General features: G+C 47.0%; 1 protein-coding gene across 1 annotated transcript; it reads left to right on the plus strand.

The window, feature by feature from the left end:
• The first annotated feature begins 5,854 nt into the window (after positions 1 to 5,854).
• Positions 5,855 to 13,595, plus strand: APOBEC4 (apolipoprotein B mRNA editing enzyme catalytic polypeptide like 4). Its single transcript, XM_061550259.1, has 4 exons — positions 5,855 to 5,955; positions 6,603 to 6,669; positions 9,283 to 9,364; positions 11,103 to 13,595. The coding sequence occupies exons 1-4, from the start codon at positions 5,855 to 5,857 to the stop codon at positions 12,551 to 12,553; spliced, it is 1,701 nt and encodes a 566-aa protein (XP_061406243.1). The 3' UTR covers positions 12,554 to 13,595.
• The last annotated feature ends 5,643 nt before the right edge of the window (positions 13,596 to 19,238 follow it).

Below are 19,238 nucleotides of genomic sequence, written 5' to 3' on the forward strand. Positions count from 1 at the left end.
CCCAAGCTTGGGTCAAAACGTTGGCACGCGGTTGTGAACGTTGAACCAACGTCGCGGCCCAACGTTACACGTCCACACTGGGTTGGTCATTTGCGCACACACACACAAAAAACAAAACGTGATCACGAACGATTGCCAGACTAGACTGGATGACCGCGCCTGTTGTTTTTGTTTGTTTGTTTTGGCAGTGCTAATCACGGCACGAGCCTCTTCTGCGTGTCACTGACGGCTCGAGTGTAGACCGGGTTGCCATGAAATATTTTGGCAGATGCGAAAAGGAGCTGAGGTGGGCATGGAGTCACGTTGAACCGCAGTCCACAGGCCCCCGTGTCAGCAGCTTCCTCCGAAAACAATGGCTAGTACTCGGTTTTTTTCCCCCTTTTTTCCTCCTGTCGGCCTCCAGTTTTCATTGTTTGGCTTTTGTTTTCAAACGTGCGAGCAAAGAGAGCCCATCAGGCCATTAAAACAAATACAAGGCTGTGCCAAGTTTAAATAGCTGTACAGTGCACGGATCGGCGGTGACGTTCGCACGCCTGAATACGAGATGAACACAGAGGGGGGCGATGGGTCTCAATTATGGCACGAGATTATGCAAAACATTCAAGGTGCTCTCGATAACGTAACACTCACGGCGCATGCTCACAGCTCACGCAAACTTTTTTCAGAAAAAAAATAGAGTGGGGGGAATTAAAAAAATAAAGATGTGTTTCCATTTCGATTTAAAGCTTTCGTGACTGCAGGGATTCGTCTTCTTGGTGCTTTCGGTAAAGTCACGTAGAAGGGAAGTAATAAAATAATAAAATAAAACATAATAAAATAATATATTTTATTATGTTTTTACCGAAAGAACCAAGAAGACGTGTTTCCATGTAAATGGACTTCACGAGAATAGCTTTATTTTCTGTTCTAATTTTCAAAGCGTCGGGTAATTCCGCCAGTGCAATAGCGGGAAGTGGGCGCTAGCTATCGTGTGCCAGAAAAACAAGCCGCTCGTCGTTTCGCAGACTCGGCATCGAGATGGGAAGTCAAGTTCCCGACATCCTGGCAATTCCCCAGCCCACCCCCCCCCCACCACCACCACCACCGCGCCATTGCAGTGAAAACGGCAAAGTGCCGCCACACATGGAGACACTTCTCATCGTCACAGTCACGCGGCGAGTCGGGTAGGGGGGTAGTGGGTTTGTTGCACTTATTTTTAAAAATTTTGACCCAAATAGAGAAACTGCGGTTTTCGTGTCCATGAGCGCGAATGACCCAGCCCTGAAATAGCAAAAAAAAAGTTATACTTCGGAAAATGTTTCACAATTGTAGATGTAGCACTTGACAGTATGACTATGAGGCACGTGGTACGTGCACGAAAGCTTGAGATGTTGACACAAAGAAGGAATCCGTTGTGGAACTTACAATAAAGCCAGTGGCTATCGCTGTTCATTTAAATATTGGAACACTTTTAACTTATTTGTTAAATGTTTGAAAGAACAAACAGCATCGTGAGCCTGTCTGGTCGATAACCCCCAGGGACCTGTGGGCTGATTGATTAATCTACTTTGTCCGCTAATTCCCCTAAACCCAGATGTCTGCGCAACGCCCAGACACAAACACTCTAGCAAAATCCAATCAAGCGCAAGGGACATTGCTATTCAATTCCTGCTTCACCAATTTGCACAAATGCCACGGCGAAATAACACCTGGTGAGATCACAGCACGGACAAAGTTTTACAATAATGAGCTCGGATACGCTCAGGAAGAGCTGAATGCAACACTGACAAAATTGGGCCAGAAGATGCAAATGCTTACTTCGTATTATGGATGACTGTACATAGTTCTGCTTCGAACAAGGACCCATAACAGAGAGTGTCCTTGCCGATAGACATCTGGCAATTCGCCAGCAGTGGTTTCAGCAAGCCTGACTGCTGATGATTGATTTTGAAACCCCTCCAGAGTTTGCTTGTGTTGAACCAATGCTGCTGAAATGATGTATTCCCGGAAGGCCGTGTGGTTGGTAGGAAATGTAAAAATACATTTATTTCTTTACGTGAAAGAACCGACAGTATTTCGATTTAAAGCTTTCGTGACTGCAGGGATTCATCTTCTTGGTTCTTTCGGTAAAGTCACGTAGAAGGAAAAAATAAAAAAATAAAAACATAATAAAATAATTCTCACGACGTTTCGGCCACAACGCAAGCAGCCGTCTTCAGGTGGAGAACAGGTCTGTCAAGTAGAAAGAGTCTGAGTAGACTCTGTCTACTTGACAGACTCTGTCTACTTGACAGAATCTGAGTAGACTCTGTCTACTTGACAGACTCTGTCTACTTGACAGACCTGTTCTCCACCTGAAGACGGCTGCTTGCGTTGTGGCCGAAACGTCGTGAGAATTATTTTATTATGTTTTATTTTTATTATTTTATTATTTTCCTTCTACGTGACTTTACCGAAAGAACCAAGAAGATGAACCGACAGTACATGCCAAGGAGTATTGCTGGCGGAAGGACCTCCGCTCGAGGGAGCGCTAGAGCACCCCACTAGTTGGTGTTTTTGGCCTACTCTTCAATGCTGGCCAGACACCCTGGAAGATCTGTTTAATGGCCGTGCTATTGTTCAACGTGACCGGCTCACGTTTAACAATGCAGAAGTACGGAATAAAAAATTATCCAACTGAAGTTCAAACGAGAAATAAATTCCACCCATTCTCAAATCCACAGATGTATGGAGGCCTCCTTGAACTATGACGGTCACCGGGGGGGGGGGGGTGCTGTGTGACCATACTTCACCACACTCGTCAGTACAGGTTGGTGAAGGCGGTTGAGGGTGGGGAGGGGGTGGGCCAGCACCGGTCCTGATATTAGTCATCGGTATCAGTTCCAGAATCGAAACAAGGTCACCGGGGTTCAAAGCAGCGCCATCAAACCAGAGCCATCCCAAGAGTACGGCAAATGGGGGGGGGGGGGGGGGGGGGGGTTAACCGCCCCGGGCCCCGCGCTTTGGGGGGGGGGGGCGTGCTTCGACGTCACGGTGTCAGATGTAGGCTCACACGGTCTGGGATTTACCCCGCACCCCCACGATGGACGGCCCTGCTACCAATGATTGTACCACTCCAATGCTCCACTCCCAGCTAATGTTACATGGGATAAACGTCATTGATGTTTTATTTATTTTTCAATTAGGTATCAATGTGGCTGAATATACATAAGGGAGGCAATTGGGCCGCATGGACATGGCACGTTGGTTTATGTCTACAAAATGTTTCGAAAGAAGGAGACGTTGAAATCCACTCCCTATTTGAATTGTGCACGTGGACACGTGAACTTTGTTCGACTTTTATTCTGCATCATACGGAAATGCCACGGCGCAATGTAAAGAAAATGTCGTAAATTACATCCTCTTTTATAAACACGCAATAAAAAAAAATGGTTCCATTGCAGCAGAGTTATGAGTGGGGATGGGGGAGCAGGAGATCGTCAAAATGCGGCCCTAATTCACAAAGTGCTACTGCATGGTGCGCGTGCTTAAGGGTTATTGGGTGCTAAACCTTTTTTTGTTGGTGTTGGAAGTTACGGAATCACTCCTAGCGATGATGCCCTTGAATTGGCCGTTCAACTTGAGATACGCGTAGAAGCCACGCACAATAAATCGTGGCGAATACTCAAAAAATGCCTAGATGGCATGGCATCGTCACAGCGTGCACTATAAATCGGCACATTTACATTTCGTGTCAGTCCGGCTTTAAAGATATAGTGTGGGAAGGCAAATGTTTGATTAAGGCAAGTACATTCTCGCATTGTGCACGAAATAAGAACAAGTTAAGGTCACTTGTTTTTTTTAAGATAGGGGGGGGGGGTATAACATCAACATCGTGTGCAAGGAAAGATAAGATAAAGGTGCCGGCCTGCGATGTCTTTCTCACGCCAATGCTGACGGAAGGGCCACCACGAGAGGGAGCTCACGAACACCACTACAGTGGAAGGGTGTCTGGCCAGATATCCTAAAAGAGGAAGCAGTGCACTCTACCCAGGGGGTCAACGACATATTTGAACGGGGGGCTGTGAGAAGATACCACTGTGTGCCCCCCTCCGTTCTGACTGAAATAATTACGGCTGTTTTTAAATCGAATTACAATAATATACAGTCTATAACTGTATATGTTATTTTATTTGCACCGTGTATTGGGTTTAGAGCAAAACAGTCGCACAGTGACATTTTTTTAAAGTACAATACTCACAATTAAGTTAACATGCGTCTTGCTTTCATTCTGACCCATCGGTCTAGCCCATTGGTTCTTATCCTTGTACTCAATCGTAAAAAAGTATAATGTAAAAAAATACATAGGTGAGATGAAGCTAAGTAGCTGTGCTTAATTTGTGTTTTCGATTATCTACCTTTAAAAAAAGTCTGCCCATGTCTCGCACCCCCGGAAAGGGTATCTCGCACCCCCAGGACCCAGGAGGTGCGTGCACCCCAAGTTAAGAAGCACCACTGGTCTAGGATTTCCTCGAAGGTGGTGGATCGTGCAACTTCATGCTCCATTGATACGATAGCCAGATGCGTGAATCAGGCTTTGGGCCATGGTACACCGCAATAAAAAAAAAAATCTCAATAAAAAAATATTTTAAAAAATTGGAATATTTTTTGTTCTTCACATTTGTTTAATTTGTTTATCTGTTGATTCGGGGCCCCCCTATGTGTCGCCTAACGCTGCCCCACCACTCGCAACCTGCCGCCCGACGAACCGTGCTGAACCCAAAAATGATGTGGGGTGGACCAGAGTTCGGGGGGATTTAAGAAATCGAACCGGCGACCTCTGGATCACACAGTCCAGGGTCGCTGACAAGAGGGAAAGATATTCAACAAAACAAACATAAGGTCCTCATCATCGTCGTCATCGCTGGGAACAGCGCACAAGCACAAATCTACTCTCTGCAGAACCTCTGAACGAAACTTCAGCCAATGATCGGTCTGTAAATATGTGTCTGCGATGAGGCACGGTCTAATGACAAATCTGGTGGTTTTTATTGGCAAAGAAATACTGCACAGTACATTGATATGTTTATCTTTAAATGTTCTTGTTAGGCGCTAATGGACAATAAAACGCAAATAAAGCCATCTGAGGCCGTGCATAATGTTAATGCCATTGAACATTTCGACGGCATGACTCATGTAAATGATCAACATCATATCAACAACCGTTGTGTATTCTGAACGTACATTTACTAGCCAGTTGTAACACGTATGTATGTTGAACTTCTTTTGCACCGTACGTAGCGTAGCCAACCGTGCTCGTCTGAGGTAGGGGGGGGGATGACATCAAACTAAACATATAAAAGCGGTTCTAAAGAAATGAGTTTTCATTAGTGCTGTCCAGCACAAGTACAGAACTAATATTGTCAGCAGTGGCATGAACACGCAGTTGCCTGGCTGCACTTTAACCTTGAACGCAAATTGTAGTTCTTGAGATGTTCATTGCTATTTAAAGCTTTCGTGACTGCAGGGATTCATCTTCTTGGTTCTTTCGGTAAAGTCACGTAGAAGGGAAATAATAAAATAATAAAAATAAAACATACTAAAATAATTCTCACGACGTTTCGGCCACAACGCAAGCAGCCGTCCTCAGGTGGAGAGCAGGTTTGTCGAGTAGACAGACCTGCTCTCCACCTGAGGACGGCTGCTTGCGTTGTGACCGAAACGTCGTGAGAATTATCTTATTATGTTTTATTTTTATTAAATTATTATTTCCATTCTACGTGACTTTACCGAAAGAACCAAGAAGATGTTCATTGCTTTTAATGTAACAATCTATCAATCCACTGCTATAGATAAAGAAGGCCGTGTAAATAATGGATTGGTTATTTTTAACGAAATGCTCACCACACTAGTGGCCAAGGAGGAAGAGGAGGAATGGGAATGGACTGCCGTGGGCCAGGAGTTGAACTCAGGTGGACAGGTCCCTGTTCCCCCGTTGTACAGGGTGGTGCAGCTGTCTTCTTTTCCTTTGCATATTCATGTCTGCTTTAAGTAAAGCTTACCTTTAAAACATGACGTTTTTGGGAATTAAATGAGGGTCACAAGACATGTGGATCACCTTGTACATTACTTTTTGTATTATATAACACTGGTCAACACACTTTTTCTGGCATAAGCTATTCCAACGGTTTTAAGATAATTTGGGGTGCTGATTCCAAATCTGGCATCAGTTTTTGTCTATCACATCAGGTTTTTGAGATATCAAATATTGCATTTTCAATAAAAACTGTAGAAGAAAAATATTAAATAAATGTGGATATCTACATAAAATTATATTATAAACACTAAAAATACAGCACCATATTTTAACACTAGAGCAGTCACTGACTCGCAACAACTTGCAATCATAAGTGACAGAGTTAATTTCGGGTAAAATCAATGAAAATGGGGTATGCCGATAGCATAAAAATGATGTGATAGAGCAAATCTGAGATCAGATTTGGAATCAGCACCCTGAAATTAGTCTAAAACAGCTGCAAAAGTCCAGGCCAGAAAAAAATGCTTTTTTTTTGTTGACCAGTGTTATAAGATCGAACCCGCCTCGACGGGGAGGATTTACATACATCTGTTAGAGCTTTTAACAGACTGCGAGACAAGAAGGCTCACCTGATCGAGTCGCTAACCTTTCTCAAGAGATGCCGCGATAACAAGGTAATACTGATCGCATTTACACTCACATCTGCAGCTGTCACTTCTCCTAACGCTAAACGGATCTTGTTCAAAGCTAGCCTATCGCTAATCTCAGAGAGCATAAGACTGCTCCGTTTTGAACTTGATAATTTAGACAAATGTCTCTTACAATCACACTTAGCATTAACAAATAAAATGTCCACATCTAATTGGGACCTTGTAGATAACGTGACTGTTTCTTCTGCCGCGACAATGTCAACCAAATGTAAAGTTAACCCGATTGCTAAATTCAACATCCTGTCAAAAAAGAAGCCTGATCCACACGTGAAAAAGTTAGATGTTCACAAGATTGTTATCAATCAGAGTAACAGCCCAATTTCCGATAGCCTAAAATCGGTACGAGCTAGAGGGCTGAACTTTGCAGTCACCCTCAAACACATCCCAGTGGATGATATCATTGACCAGGTTGATGTAGCCCTCAAAGGTTTAGGTCACATCCAAACAGACGTGGCAAGATCTGAAATCGCCGTCATCCTCAAAAGCGCTAAGAAACCCATTAGTAACATCAGCAGGAACGAGCGCTCTGAACTCGCTCAATTGAAAAGAGAGATGGCATTGTCATCCTTTCAGCCGACAAGGGCAATACCACGGTCATCATGGATAAAACCACATACAACAACAAAATCCAGTACCTTCTTAATGATGGCAGTTATACTAAAATCAACAAAGATCCTACTAACCGCCTGGCTACAAAAACCAACAATATTATCACTAATTCGACTTTTCTAATCGAAACCAACAAGCAACTCTCTCTAAAACCTTCGGCTGCTAGACCACCCAGATATTATGGTCTTCCAAAATACATAAAGAAGTTACTCCACTCCATCCTATCGTTTCTACCATGGGCTACCTTCAAAGATTTGTCCATGAAGCCATCCAGATATATAAACACAGAGACAATTTCAACCGAGAAGATGGCTATAAGCTGAGCAATCATTGGAAGGACGTTATTAACCAAGCAAAGTCGTAACTTACTGTGGTGCTTCCATTGTTCCCTGCCGTTTGGCTGTTATCTCCGACTCTCTGAGGTTGCATTGCCCTGTTGGGTGCCGCTGCATTAACGGGCTGGGGTCTCACTAGCATGGCCACCTCTGCTCCCTTAGCCTCGATGTATCGATGGTTCTGGCTGTGTGATGGGCTGTGTGTTTCACTAACACGACCACCGTTGCAGTGGTTCACTTGCGTGGACGCGCTTGCCTCTCACAGCGCAGTTGGCAGCGCCGCAGATTGTGTTACACATAGACATGACATTAACTTGCTAATCCCCCTAATCTCCCTGCCTAATCTTTCCCATCAACATAGTCCTAATCTTTGGTTATTTCGGTAAAGTCACGTAGGTATAAAATAAATCACGACGTTTATACCTACGTGACTTTACCGACAGAACCAAAGAGTATGGATGGATTCCTGCAGTCACGAAAGCTTCAAATCAAGATCGTGCTAATCTCCCATTAACACTGCTGTGGTGCGCATGTGCGACGATACTCTTACGGAAGTTCATTTCATGCTAATCTCTCTCCCTAATCTCTCTCTCCCTAATCTCCCCCATTAACACAACTGACGTGCTTGCGTTCGGGGATGGAATTCCTTTCCAGCTCAGACCCAGACCCCGCTTGCTTGCCCATCGCCACATATATAACCTCTTGTTGTAGCAGCTCTCTCGCTGGGTCAGCAGCTCCACTGCTGGATTGTTTATTTTATGCCTGAGGACGACCGCTTGCTTGTGTTGCGATCGAAACGTCGTGATATATTATTTTTTGTTTTATTTCTTTTTTCTACCTACGTGACTTTACCGAAATAACCAAAGAGTATATATATGTAGTACGTGTTTGGTATATTGTAATAAATGTCAAACTGACATACAGCTCAACACTGTAAAATAAAAATTATGAAATTCATGAAAAATGAAAAAAAAATGACATACAGCTCAACACCGTACACGAAAAATGCTCTCATGTTATTCCTTACAATGTTAGTCGTTGCATAATTCACTCGTTGAGCTGCCTTTGTTGTAATTCACGTGTATCGCTTTCATTACCATACTTCCACTTTACCTTTCAATCTGCCTATTGCAATTATGATAATTATTCCAATTCATGCGCGCGCACCTTAACCGGCAAACTCATCATCATCATCGTAACCGCGTCTCCTCTCGTTCACTTGCGGCCCATTTTTATCCAGCCCGCACGCAAATAACCATCTTCAAAGGCCAAACGACGGGAGGGAGACGGACTCCAAACGGCACGTAGCAGCAGCAGCACAGAGAGAGGCTGTGGCGTGTCGCAGTGGCTCGCCGCGGTGCGTGTTTGGTTTGGATATTGGTTGCTGTGGAGAACACGCAACAGCAGCAGCAGCAATAAAAGGCAAACACTGCCACCCCACCATGGATCATGTGACCCCAGTTTATAAAGACAACCGCTTGCTATTATCGATACCGTAGCAACCGACCGCAAACTCTGACTTCCCACCCCCCTCCCAGAAATCCGGAGTGGTGAGTGCGTTAATCATTGATGAGATACTTGAAACATGAGGCCGTAACTAACTACTGAGCGTGCTCTAACCGCCGACGAACAGGACCGAGACCAACTTGACGAGGCTCTCTCTGTTGTGGGTTGTTTTCATCGCAAAAGGCTGCGAAGATATTCTGCATCGCTCAGTAAGTGATTATTATTTATTCACCCTTTGGGCCTGATTACAGCATCGGCACTTCGATTAGCGTCTTGCCACGCGAGGTATTTCTTCGCCGATCACTATCCGATGCAGATAATCGCAATACAATGTTAACGCTGGCATTCCGAGAATGATAGATTAGGAAGGCAAACATTTGAATGTAAACCTTCTGAAAGCCTAGGTTTTGTTTTTTAATATATATAGTCATTCTATTTTACAGCAAACAAAAATTGGTTCGTGTAATGTATTTCTAACAGCCCTTTCAGACAGACGTACTGCAGAGGTTAGTGGCACATAAATGTGTATTGGGAAGGGTAAATATACGCGAATGGGCTGTGTATATCAATGGAGAAACCGCATGGGCTGAAGGGCCCTTTTATCATTCCATAAATTCTTGTGCCTGCCTTTAGACAGGCACTACAGGCAGGCACGAGTGCCTGATCTGCGTGATTGCCAAGCGATGCCACAGAATGTGTTTTTCGGAGAAAAAGGGGGATTTAAAAACAAAGAATGTTTGACAAAACAACGTTTTGGTTTGAAATGCATCGTAGGTTGTATTTTCCCAATGCGGGCAATCACAGTCCGCGCATTGCACACATTGCGAGTGTAACCGTTGCTACAGGACGTGCATACAGAGGCACCTTCGATTAGCGCGGTTGGCTACGTACGGTGCGAACTAAAGTTCAACACACATACACGCTACATACACGGAGTACGGTATAATACAGCAGAATGTACAGGACATACACATGTCAGTAAGTGAAGGCGAATGAGTATCAAATCCAGCCGTTGCTGGGTCTGCTGTTGCTGATAAGTGCAACTAAAATAATTGTAAATGTTTATTTTATTCCAAGCGAAAACCGCACATCATCTTGTAACGTGAACCTGAGCTGAAGATGGCCCAATTGAACATGTCTCGTTTCTATCGCAGCGATTAGCTGATGTGAACTCACGCGGGCAATTCCAGTTCCCTTTTCAGGCTCCAAGATCCCCATTTAACTTCTGGGTATCTTGCTGAAATGTACACATTTGATGCGACGTACCTTAAACGCAGTTCCTCGAATTACATAATGTTCCGTCGTTCCATGTAACTGGAACAAAAAGTGCAGGCTGCATCTCTCCACGCGATGAGATATGCAATTCAAGTGATTCACAATTCATAAAAAAAATGGCAATTCATGTTTGTGGCCGCTACACACGTGTGCAACCGCCAAAGCAGACATTAAGATACAAATACAGACGATTCTTGATTCATTATGATTTGCATCCGCATATAATTACTCTCACATATATATCAGCAAATGCGCCCGTAATCTTTAGCAGTGGACAAGGGTATTAGTCCATCAATGTAAACACACATTTAAAAAATCTTTACATTGATTCGATGACCCACGTTTATGTGGCAATCCACCGCTCAATGACACCAGCCCCGTGCCGCGTTTTCAGTTTAATATCTCCCCCCGCACCTCCAATTTAGCGCAGTTGGCTACGTACGGTGCGAAAGAAGCCCAACATGCATATACGTAAACGCATTGCTTTTCCATTGCTTGCTTAAGCATCTCAAAACATAAAACATGAACGCGTTTCTCTTTCAGCAATTCATACACCAGACCCCCGGGGTCGTTTCCCCTCCCCTGCCCCACTGCAGGATTCACTCCGTTCAATTTCCCATCAGCCCGCGAAGCTGGCGGTCCCTTACGGCGTTTTCGCGGCACCGTGGCCAGGTGCACGCTTCCCGGGGGCCCTCCCGACGTCGCACCCGGAGCCGCCCTTCTGCCCGCGATGCCCTCGCCACGTCCGCGTGGGCACCGACTCCCGAGTGCCCTACCGGGAATTCTGCCGCTCGTTCGGCTACCCGGTGGCGCTTGCCCGCTCGGCGCCGTGGCCGGGCGACGACGCGGCGCTGCTCGGCTTCTACGAGCTCCGGGGCACGGGCGGCTCGCTGGTGCAGCGGGGCCACGCGACGGGCTGCGCGGCGCGTGGCTACCACCCCGAGACGCTGCTGTTCGACGCCGAGGGTCACCTCGACAGCGTCCTCCTGACGCTCGGCCTCGGCCACGGCGCCGTCACCCGCGTCGCGCTCTTCTCCAGCCACGCGCCGTGCGGGCACGAGGCCCTCGGCTGCGTGTCGCGGATCCTCGGCTTCCTGGAGGCCCACCCCGGCGTGCGGCTCGAGGTGTACTTCGCGCAGTTCGAGAGCGGATTCGCGGAGGCGGTCCGGGGCTACCACAGGCCGCCGTACGGCCAACGCGACGGCACCGACGAGGGCGGCTCCCTGCGAGATCTCGTCGGTCTGAGGCCCCGGGTCACCGTCGCCCCCATCAGCGGCGGAATGTGGGGCAAGATTCTGCGCGACTTCGTGAGCAACGTGCCCCCGCTTGCACTGATGAACCCCGTGAATCACTTGCGGGCGAGAGAGGACAGTGAGAATGCCGCTCGTCTGGCGGGAACCACTGGGGTTTGGCCCCCGTACGTTGACCTAGCACCGGTCCCTTCCAGACAATACAGAGACCTCGTCTTCGGAGATTTTGGCCACCAGTTCGATGACCAACGTGATCACGACGAACTAACAAATGCGAGGTCAGATCATTATTTGAGCGAAAAGCGCACGACGGTCAAAAGGCCACGGCGATTCAATCCGGACACTCTTCAGTCACCACCGATGATGGTCCTTCCACCAATCTTCATGCCACTTGAGCATTCTCCTCCTCCCCCTCCTCCTCCCCCTCCTCCTCCTTCCCATCCTCTTCCTCCGCCACCAGCCCACTCCTGGGGCTATTCCCAACCCTGGACACCTCATTGGTCACAGTCCTGGACCCAGCCCTGGACTCCCCAGCCCTGGACTCCTCAGCCCTGGACTCCTCAGCCCTGGACTCAGGCCTGGGCACAGGCCTGGGCCCAACCTTGGACCCAACCTTTGACCCCGGCCCAGACGTATCCCTGGCCACAGGCATGGACTCCGGCTTGGAGGCAGCCGGAGCCACAAGTGGTCCGGCACATGACGCTGCCGGACTTGCCGCCACCACCGAAGCAGAAGGAGAAGACGATTCAGGAGATGCTGCCACCAAACGGGATCATCAAGGACTTCACCATCACGCAGGAGAAACCGGTCAAGCAGAGAGCCGACACGACCGGCAAAAGCGACAAGGGAAAGAAGTCGACGAAGAAAAAGTGAACAGGCTCGTGTGCTCTAAGATTCTCCGATGAGATGAATATTCAGCACCTGAAGAAGTTCCCAGCGCATGCGGCGAAACGTCGGACATCGTGCCGAAAAAGACACGTGGCACAAACCGAATACACATTGTAGCACGCACAAGGTTCGCGCATCACCAATGAAACATTACTTTACAGGTGCTTATCAAGTACTGACTGGCACGTTGTGAATTCGTATAGGGTACATACACTGTACTCGTAGAGCCATTTTATCAATCCACTGCTGGATGAGGGCCACTCCACACCATGAGAGTCGCGGGCACTATTTGCCCACGTTGTCACCGGAAACATTTCTGAGCTGTGCAATGTGGCTGGCATCACATCAGATGTGGCAGGCATCAGAGGGCAGCGCAGCAAACCCCTTTGTTGCATTGCACTCCTCTACATTCTCCAGTCTCGTGCGTCCCACCCTTCACCAGTCCACCCACGGCCGAGCAGCGTGGTGAAGTATGGTCAAATAACCCCCGTGACTTTGGCAGCTTGGGGAGGCACTCATCCAGCCTTGGAGGGACAGAGCTGGACACGCGCACGTACCGCTATGCACTGCAACGTGCCGTATCACTCGACGAATTCATCAACGCGGTGCTCGGTGCTCGAAACCGGGGATGACCTAAAGCGAGCTTGACGTGCCGTTGTTCCGCGGTTTCTCTTATCAGTGGTTAAGAAGAAAAAACTTCAACCACTTCATGCACTTTATATCCACTCGAAATATGAGCTGTACGAAATTTGTAAACGCGCGCCGTGCCCTGTACTCCCATCTATTTATTTAAATGACCCAAATGGCTAAGAGGCGGCCGGTCGGTCGGTCCCGTCAGTGATACATTTGACGAGGCTCTTGCCATGATGGAGCTTCTTGTGCAATGCACACGAGCCGCTTGCATTGGCCGATTCCGACACACGTCCTTTGTGCTAATCGTACAGCGAGACCGATTATTGTTTTCATCATTATTATTATTACATTGCTATAATGTGCATAGAGTGTCAATAAATGACGCAGCGGGTGACCTGGAATTGGTGGTATGCGTGATGCGGGTAAGACGCCAATCACCGCTGACTCTTGAGCCAAAAGCCAAGCATTACGCGAATCACCCTAAACTCCACACTCCTGCGTGGGTGTTGCCTGGCAGGCCCCCCTGAGTCAGTGAAAGCACGTGAGCCTGTTTTTTTTTCTCTAAGAGGAAGCGGGCCATCACATCTGGCCAGCAGATTTTTTTTTGAAATGAGAAGAAGACGAAGAAAAAACAAGAAGGCACCGCGCCAAGGACAGGCAAAGTTGCAGACTTCACAGCCGGGGTGGGGGGGGAAAAACAAGGGGCTAACCGAACAACATTGAGCGTTCGGCGTGCGCCCGATTGGTGGGACGACCGTGCACGGGAGGGAGAAATTAGCGCGGTGATTTTTAATCATGTGTCGTGTAACGTGCCCCGCTAGCTAGCGAACGTCTCGGGCGTGCGCGGGAATGACGGGAGCGGGCGCGCAGAATACCGGCCCCACTTTTAATTTGCCGAAATCCGAGACAATGTTTGGACGCGCGCGCGTACGTGCGTGCGCGCGTGTGTGTGTGCAAAGGTTTGGAAAGAAAAAAAGTGAGGTTTCGGAATTCCCTCGCGATCGTCTGATGGCTGAGCTCTCACGCGCGTGTGTTCTCGTCTGGGCGGCGTGAGCGCGCGTGAAATCAACACGTTGGGCCCCCCAAAAGGGAACCACCGCTAGGTCGCATCGTCTTCAGAGAGAACAATGAAGACCCCCAAACTCCGCTCGGGCACTGCACCGGCCCAGCAGGATACAGGGCCTGTGTGTTTATGTAGTCTGCGAAAAAAAAAGCGTGGCGATATTCCCAGTTTACCACTTTTACAAAGCAATGCAAACATACTCAAATAGCCCAGTTACACCCTTGGGGAAAGTGTAGTCAGGGAAGGTCGGGTTTTTTTATTTTGTTGAGGGTTCCCGGCGGAAACATCTGCATGAGACACCTACAACGACTGCACTGTATTTTATTACGTAGTTCAACAAAATAACACATTCCTGCAGAGGGAGCTGGTAGGAACGTTGGGTTGCTCGGTCAATGGCCAGGGTCAACGGCGGCGTGGTGTATTCCGCAAATATGCCCGACTGAGGGCGGGCACAAGCCAGCGTGAGTAGGTTAAACGTTGAGTTTTATAAGGGCACCACGGGGTGACCAGCCCCTCTCCACCCAGCACCCCCCACCCAGCCCCACCCTCCCCACCCAGCCCCTCCCCACCCTCCCCACCCAGCCCCCCCCCCTGCACGACGGACACAATAATCCCCTGTGGGCTGGTGTAACCAGGAGGTTCCTACCAGTAATAGTTTGCTGGTGATGGCAATAGTGGTAAAGGTGCAGCCCTGCAATTGCTTGCTTACACCACTGCTGGTGAACGCGCCTCCACTAAAGCGAACTCTAGCGAATAGTCGGTCTACTCTTCCACTTTAACCACATGTGTTGGCCAGAGGTGGGAGTACCGACACGGTTGGCTACGTATGGTGTGAAAGAAGTTCAACATACATACTGCTGGGTGGACAGAAGCAGAGTGATGTACTTTCATTTCAACGTCCATGCCAGGAGATCGAACTGGTAACTTGAGTGGCATGTGCAGTGTGCTGACCGTTATGCCACGGCAGCTTTCAGCTATGGCAGCAGTTGCTGGTTATGGAAGTAGAATAATGCAATTGTAAACTATTAATTTACAGCCCTTGTCAAGCCACTGCTGGATGAAGGCCCCAAATGCCATTCGTCTCAGTTATTCCATAACACTTGGATTAGTCCCGTGATCTCACGCCAACCATTTATCGACATTTTACGTGGATTCAAAGTAGCCTGGCACAATCGCTATGGTGACATCACCATCATCATTTAGTGGCTACCAGAGGTGTGGACTCGAGTCATGTGACTTGGACTCGAGTCAGACTCGAGTCATGAATTTGATGACTTCAGACTCGACTTGGACTTGCATAACAATGACTTTGTCCCACCTCTGAGGTGTGGACTCGAGTCATGTGACTTGGAATCGAGTCAGACTCGAATCATGAATTTGATGACTTCAGACTCGACTTGGACTTGCATAACAATGACTTTGTCCCACCTCTGGTGGCTACATTACCCGCCAGCGATGTTAACAGTGAAGGGGAATTAAAATCAGGTCACCGGTTTCATTGCACGGTGCGTTAATCTCTTCGCCACTGCTCCACCCCCATGCAAGTATGGAACAATCAAATATTTGTAAAAGAACTACAGTGCCTGTTTGCTTCCAAGAAGACGCACAAACTCAGGGTTCCCTTCAGCCACAGCACCGAATCACAGCAGTCTGCTCTGGCTGATAAGTGGTTTCGGCGTGGTCCTCGGCTAATAATCATCATTGCTAGCAGTCTGACAGCGAGTCACGTCAAGATGCACCAAGGTATGATGCATGGTCCAAAGTTAATCCAGATTTGCCCTTAGAAGAAAACAAATGTGATGGACGGTCGCTTTTGCTGCCCAAACATAGTCCTCTTCTCTGCCGCCAGACGCTTTGGTGCATGTCCCGTCCAAATCTGTCACGGATCGTGGCTGCCAGAGTGCTGCGGGTACAGCAGAGAAGACGAGATTGACGATTGCAATATAGCTTCGCCGTCATTCAATGGAACCGCCAAATTGCAGTGGTTTTAGCACCTACACGAAGAGCTACAATTACGCCATCTCTCCACACACCACAGTAAACATGCAATGTTGGGCCAACGTTGGCACGACGTTCCGTGTTTACCGGGCAGCTGGTGCACTGCACTTTCCAAACGTACATCAGCTTGCCTTTAAATCCTAGATCACATTTAAGCCAAACTGCTCATTGGAACCGAGTCCAACTCTTAAGTTCTGTTTCACGGTAAGTAGTACTCTGCTTAAAGCTTTCGTGACTGCAGGAATTCATATTCTTTGGGGCTTTCGGTAAAGCCACGTAGAAAGAAAAAATATTATAAAAATATCACGACGTTTCGATCGCAACACAAGCAATCGTTTTGCTTGTGTTGCGATCGAAATCGTTGCAATCATTTTGCTTGTGTTGCGATCGACGCGTCGTGATATTTTTTTATTATTTTTTCTATCTACGTGGCTTTACCGAAGGACCCAAAAAATAGTACTCTGCTATAAATATAAAAAAAAAATTCTGCGTTTGGACACGAATGACGTTTCATCATATTCGCCCTTTTGTCTGTGAAATAACTTCCTTTCATCCGCATGAAGACGAGCAGATAAATGTGGATACCTCTTATGGATTGTTAAATTGTCCGCAATTAGATGAATGGTCTAATCCTGGGAGGCCACTTTGGGTAATTTCGAGTTGGGTCAAACCCACCGATTCGCACAAAGGGATATTCCACAAATTCCAGGCTATATACTGTTTGTATGTTGCACTTCTTTTGCACCATACAGAGCCAGCATTAGTAATCGAAGATGCGGGGGAAGAAAAAAGCCACTCATCTATTCTCCACATCCGTGCAAGTAAAAGGAGATGTGAAAATTCAGATAGTGGGATTTGTGGCATGTTTTTTTTACTTAATTCATTAAACACACTGGTCAACACACTTTTTCTGGCATAAGGTATTCCAACGGTTTTAAGGTAATTTTGCGGTGCTGATTCCAAATCTGGCATCAGTTTTTGTCTATCACATCAGGTTTTTGAGATATCTAATATTGCATTTTCAATCAAAACTGCAGAAAAAAATATTAAATAAATGTGGATATCTACATAAAATGATATTATAAACACACTATCCTAAAAATACAGCACCATATTTTAACACTAAAGCGGTCACTGACTCGCAACAACTTGCAATCATAAGTGACAGTTAATTTTGGGTAAAATCAATGAAAATTGGGTATGCCGATAGCATACAAATGAGATGCTAGAGAAAATCTGAGATCAGATTTGGAATCAGCACCCTGAAATGAGTCTAAAACAGCTGCAAAAGTCCAGGCCAGAAAAAAAAAAATTTGTTGACCAGTGTCATATAAGCCAAAAAAGTCCCAAGTGTCAAGCAGCCAGCAACAAATGGCACTCTCAAAGTTGCAATTGATAAGAATTAACAACGCATGTCTGGAATTCACCAAGGTTTTTTTTTTTTTAATACTTGAGAAACGAGACGACGGGAGGGAGTTCCACAGCTGTGCAGTGCGAGGGACAAGGCAGAGTGAGAAGTTTGTTGGTGGTGAACCAGCAAGAGCGTTTTGCTCTATCGTGGTCTTGCTATGATGTGCGTGACTGTACTTGACCGGTTTTTTTTTTTACATGGGGCGCTGCAGTAGCCGGTACATCGTGTGCTTGTCAAGTACTCGCTGGAAAGTGCCCCTGCAGGGCAGCTCAGTCGCCCAGGAAGGGCACTGCAGTGATTATATTTTACTCTCAGAGAGCTGAAACAATCTCACCTCAACCCAATGTAATCACCATAATGGAACAATGCCGTAATTGTGTGTATGTTTGTTGAGCTTCTCTCGTGCCGTACTTGCATAGCCAACCGTGGTAATCGGAGGTGTGGGAAATTTTCGTCAAATTGCTGATTATGTTGCACTTATACCCCGTTAAACATGCAACCTTGGCCCAACATTACGTGTTAAATGGAATAACGTTGGTCTAACATCCCATGTTTATCGAGTATCTGTATTTACCATCCTATTAATTGTTGTGCACAATGATCATCTTCGGCCACGATCATTTCCAGTGCCGGATGAAGGCTTCCGCACAGGAGCCAGCAGCCAAAAATCCATCCAGCGTCTGCACACCGATTCCATCCGCTCCGTCTCCGCGGTCGACGTCCTCCCTGGCTAACCAACATTAGAAGCGTTCGCAAATGCAAATGCTTTCATTTCATGAAATGTGCCAACGACCAACAATGACGCACGCACGCACGCCCGCACGCCCGCGCCCCTCGCTGTGTGCACAGGGTGCGCTGATTACGTTGGTTTGAACGCCGCTCAAATGTTTACACGTGAACACACACACACACAAATGGGCCGACCGCGGATGTCACCTCCTCTCGCTGAGCAAACTCAACGCTGCGTCGCAGCAGTTACCCTTTCGCTTAAACCCTCAAGGTCATCGATGGCCATCTAGTGGCAGGCACATTTCACAGCCGCACAAATTGTGTGCAGACGTTTAAGAGGGTTTAGGCCTTAGAGCAATACCCGTGATGAACGTCTCATGACCCCCCCCCCCACCCGTTTAACGTCGTTTCGCAAAGACGTCGTCACTTCATGACACTGGTCAACAAAAAAAAAACATTTTTTTCTGGCCTGGACTTTTGCAGCTGTTTTAGACTAATTTCAAGGTGCTGATTCCAAATCTGATCTCAGATTTGCTCTATCACATCTCATTTTTAAATCATTTATATTAAGTTCGCTTGCTTGCTTGCGTGCTTGCTTGCTTGCTTACGACCGTGCAAACCTGTCGGTCGTTTTTTAACCCACTTCCCGTGATCCAATCGAACTGACATTTTGCACACAGACTCGTTGTGCGAGACAATTAATGTTCGTGAAAAAAATTTCCAAAATTTTACACTGTTTAGGGAAAACAAATTAAATATTTAATTACCAATTCCTTAATACTGGCAGACAATCATCTGACCCATAGGTGGCAGCCATCTCAAGCCAGAGGACGAGA

Source organism: Lethenteron reissneri, chromosome 12 (assembly GCF_015708825.2).
Source record: "Lethenteron reissneri isolate LAM-NWPU_2019-01 chromosome 12, ASM1570882v1, whole genome shotgun sequence".
Classification (NCBI taxonomy): Eukaryota; Metazoa; Chordata; class Hyperoartia; order Petromyzontiformes; family Petromyzontidae; genus Lethenteron; species Lethenteron reissneri.

Excerpts from the sequence above, each read along its gene's own strand:
- APOBEC4 (XM_061550259.1), top strand. The coding sequence starts at position 5,855 with ATGCTCACCACACTAGTGGCCAAGGAGGAAGAGGAGGAATGGGAATGG. Across the intron at positions 5,956-6,602 it reads CAGGTCCCTGTTCCCCCGTT|ACTGCGAGACAAGAAGGCTC; the intron begins GTACAGGGTGGT and ends AGCTTTTAACAG. Across the intron at positions 9,365-11,102 it reads AAGATATTCTGCATCGCTCA|GTGCACGCTTCCCGGGGGCC; the intron begins GTAAGTGATTAT and ends CACCGTGGCCAG.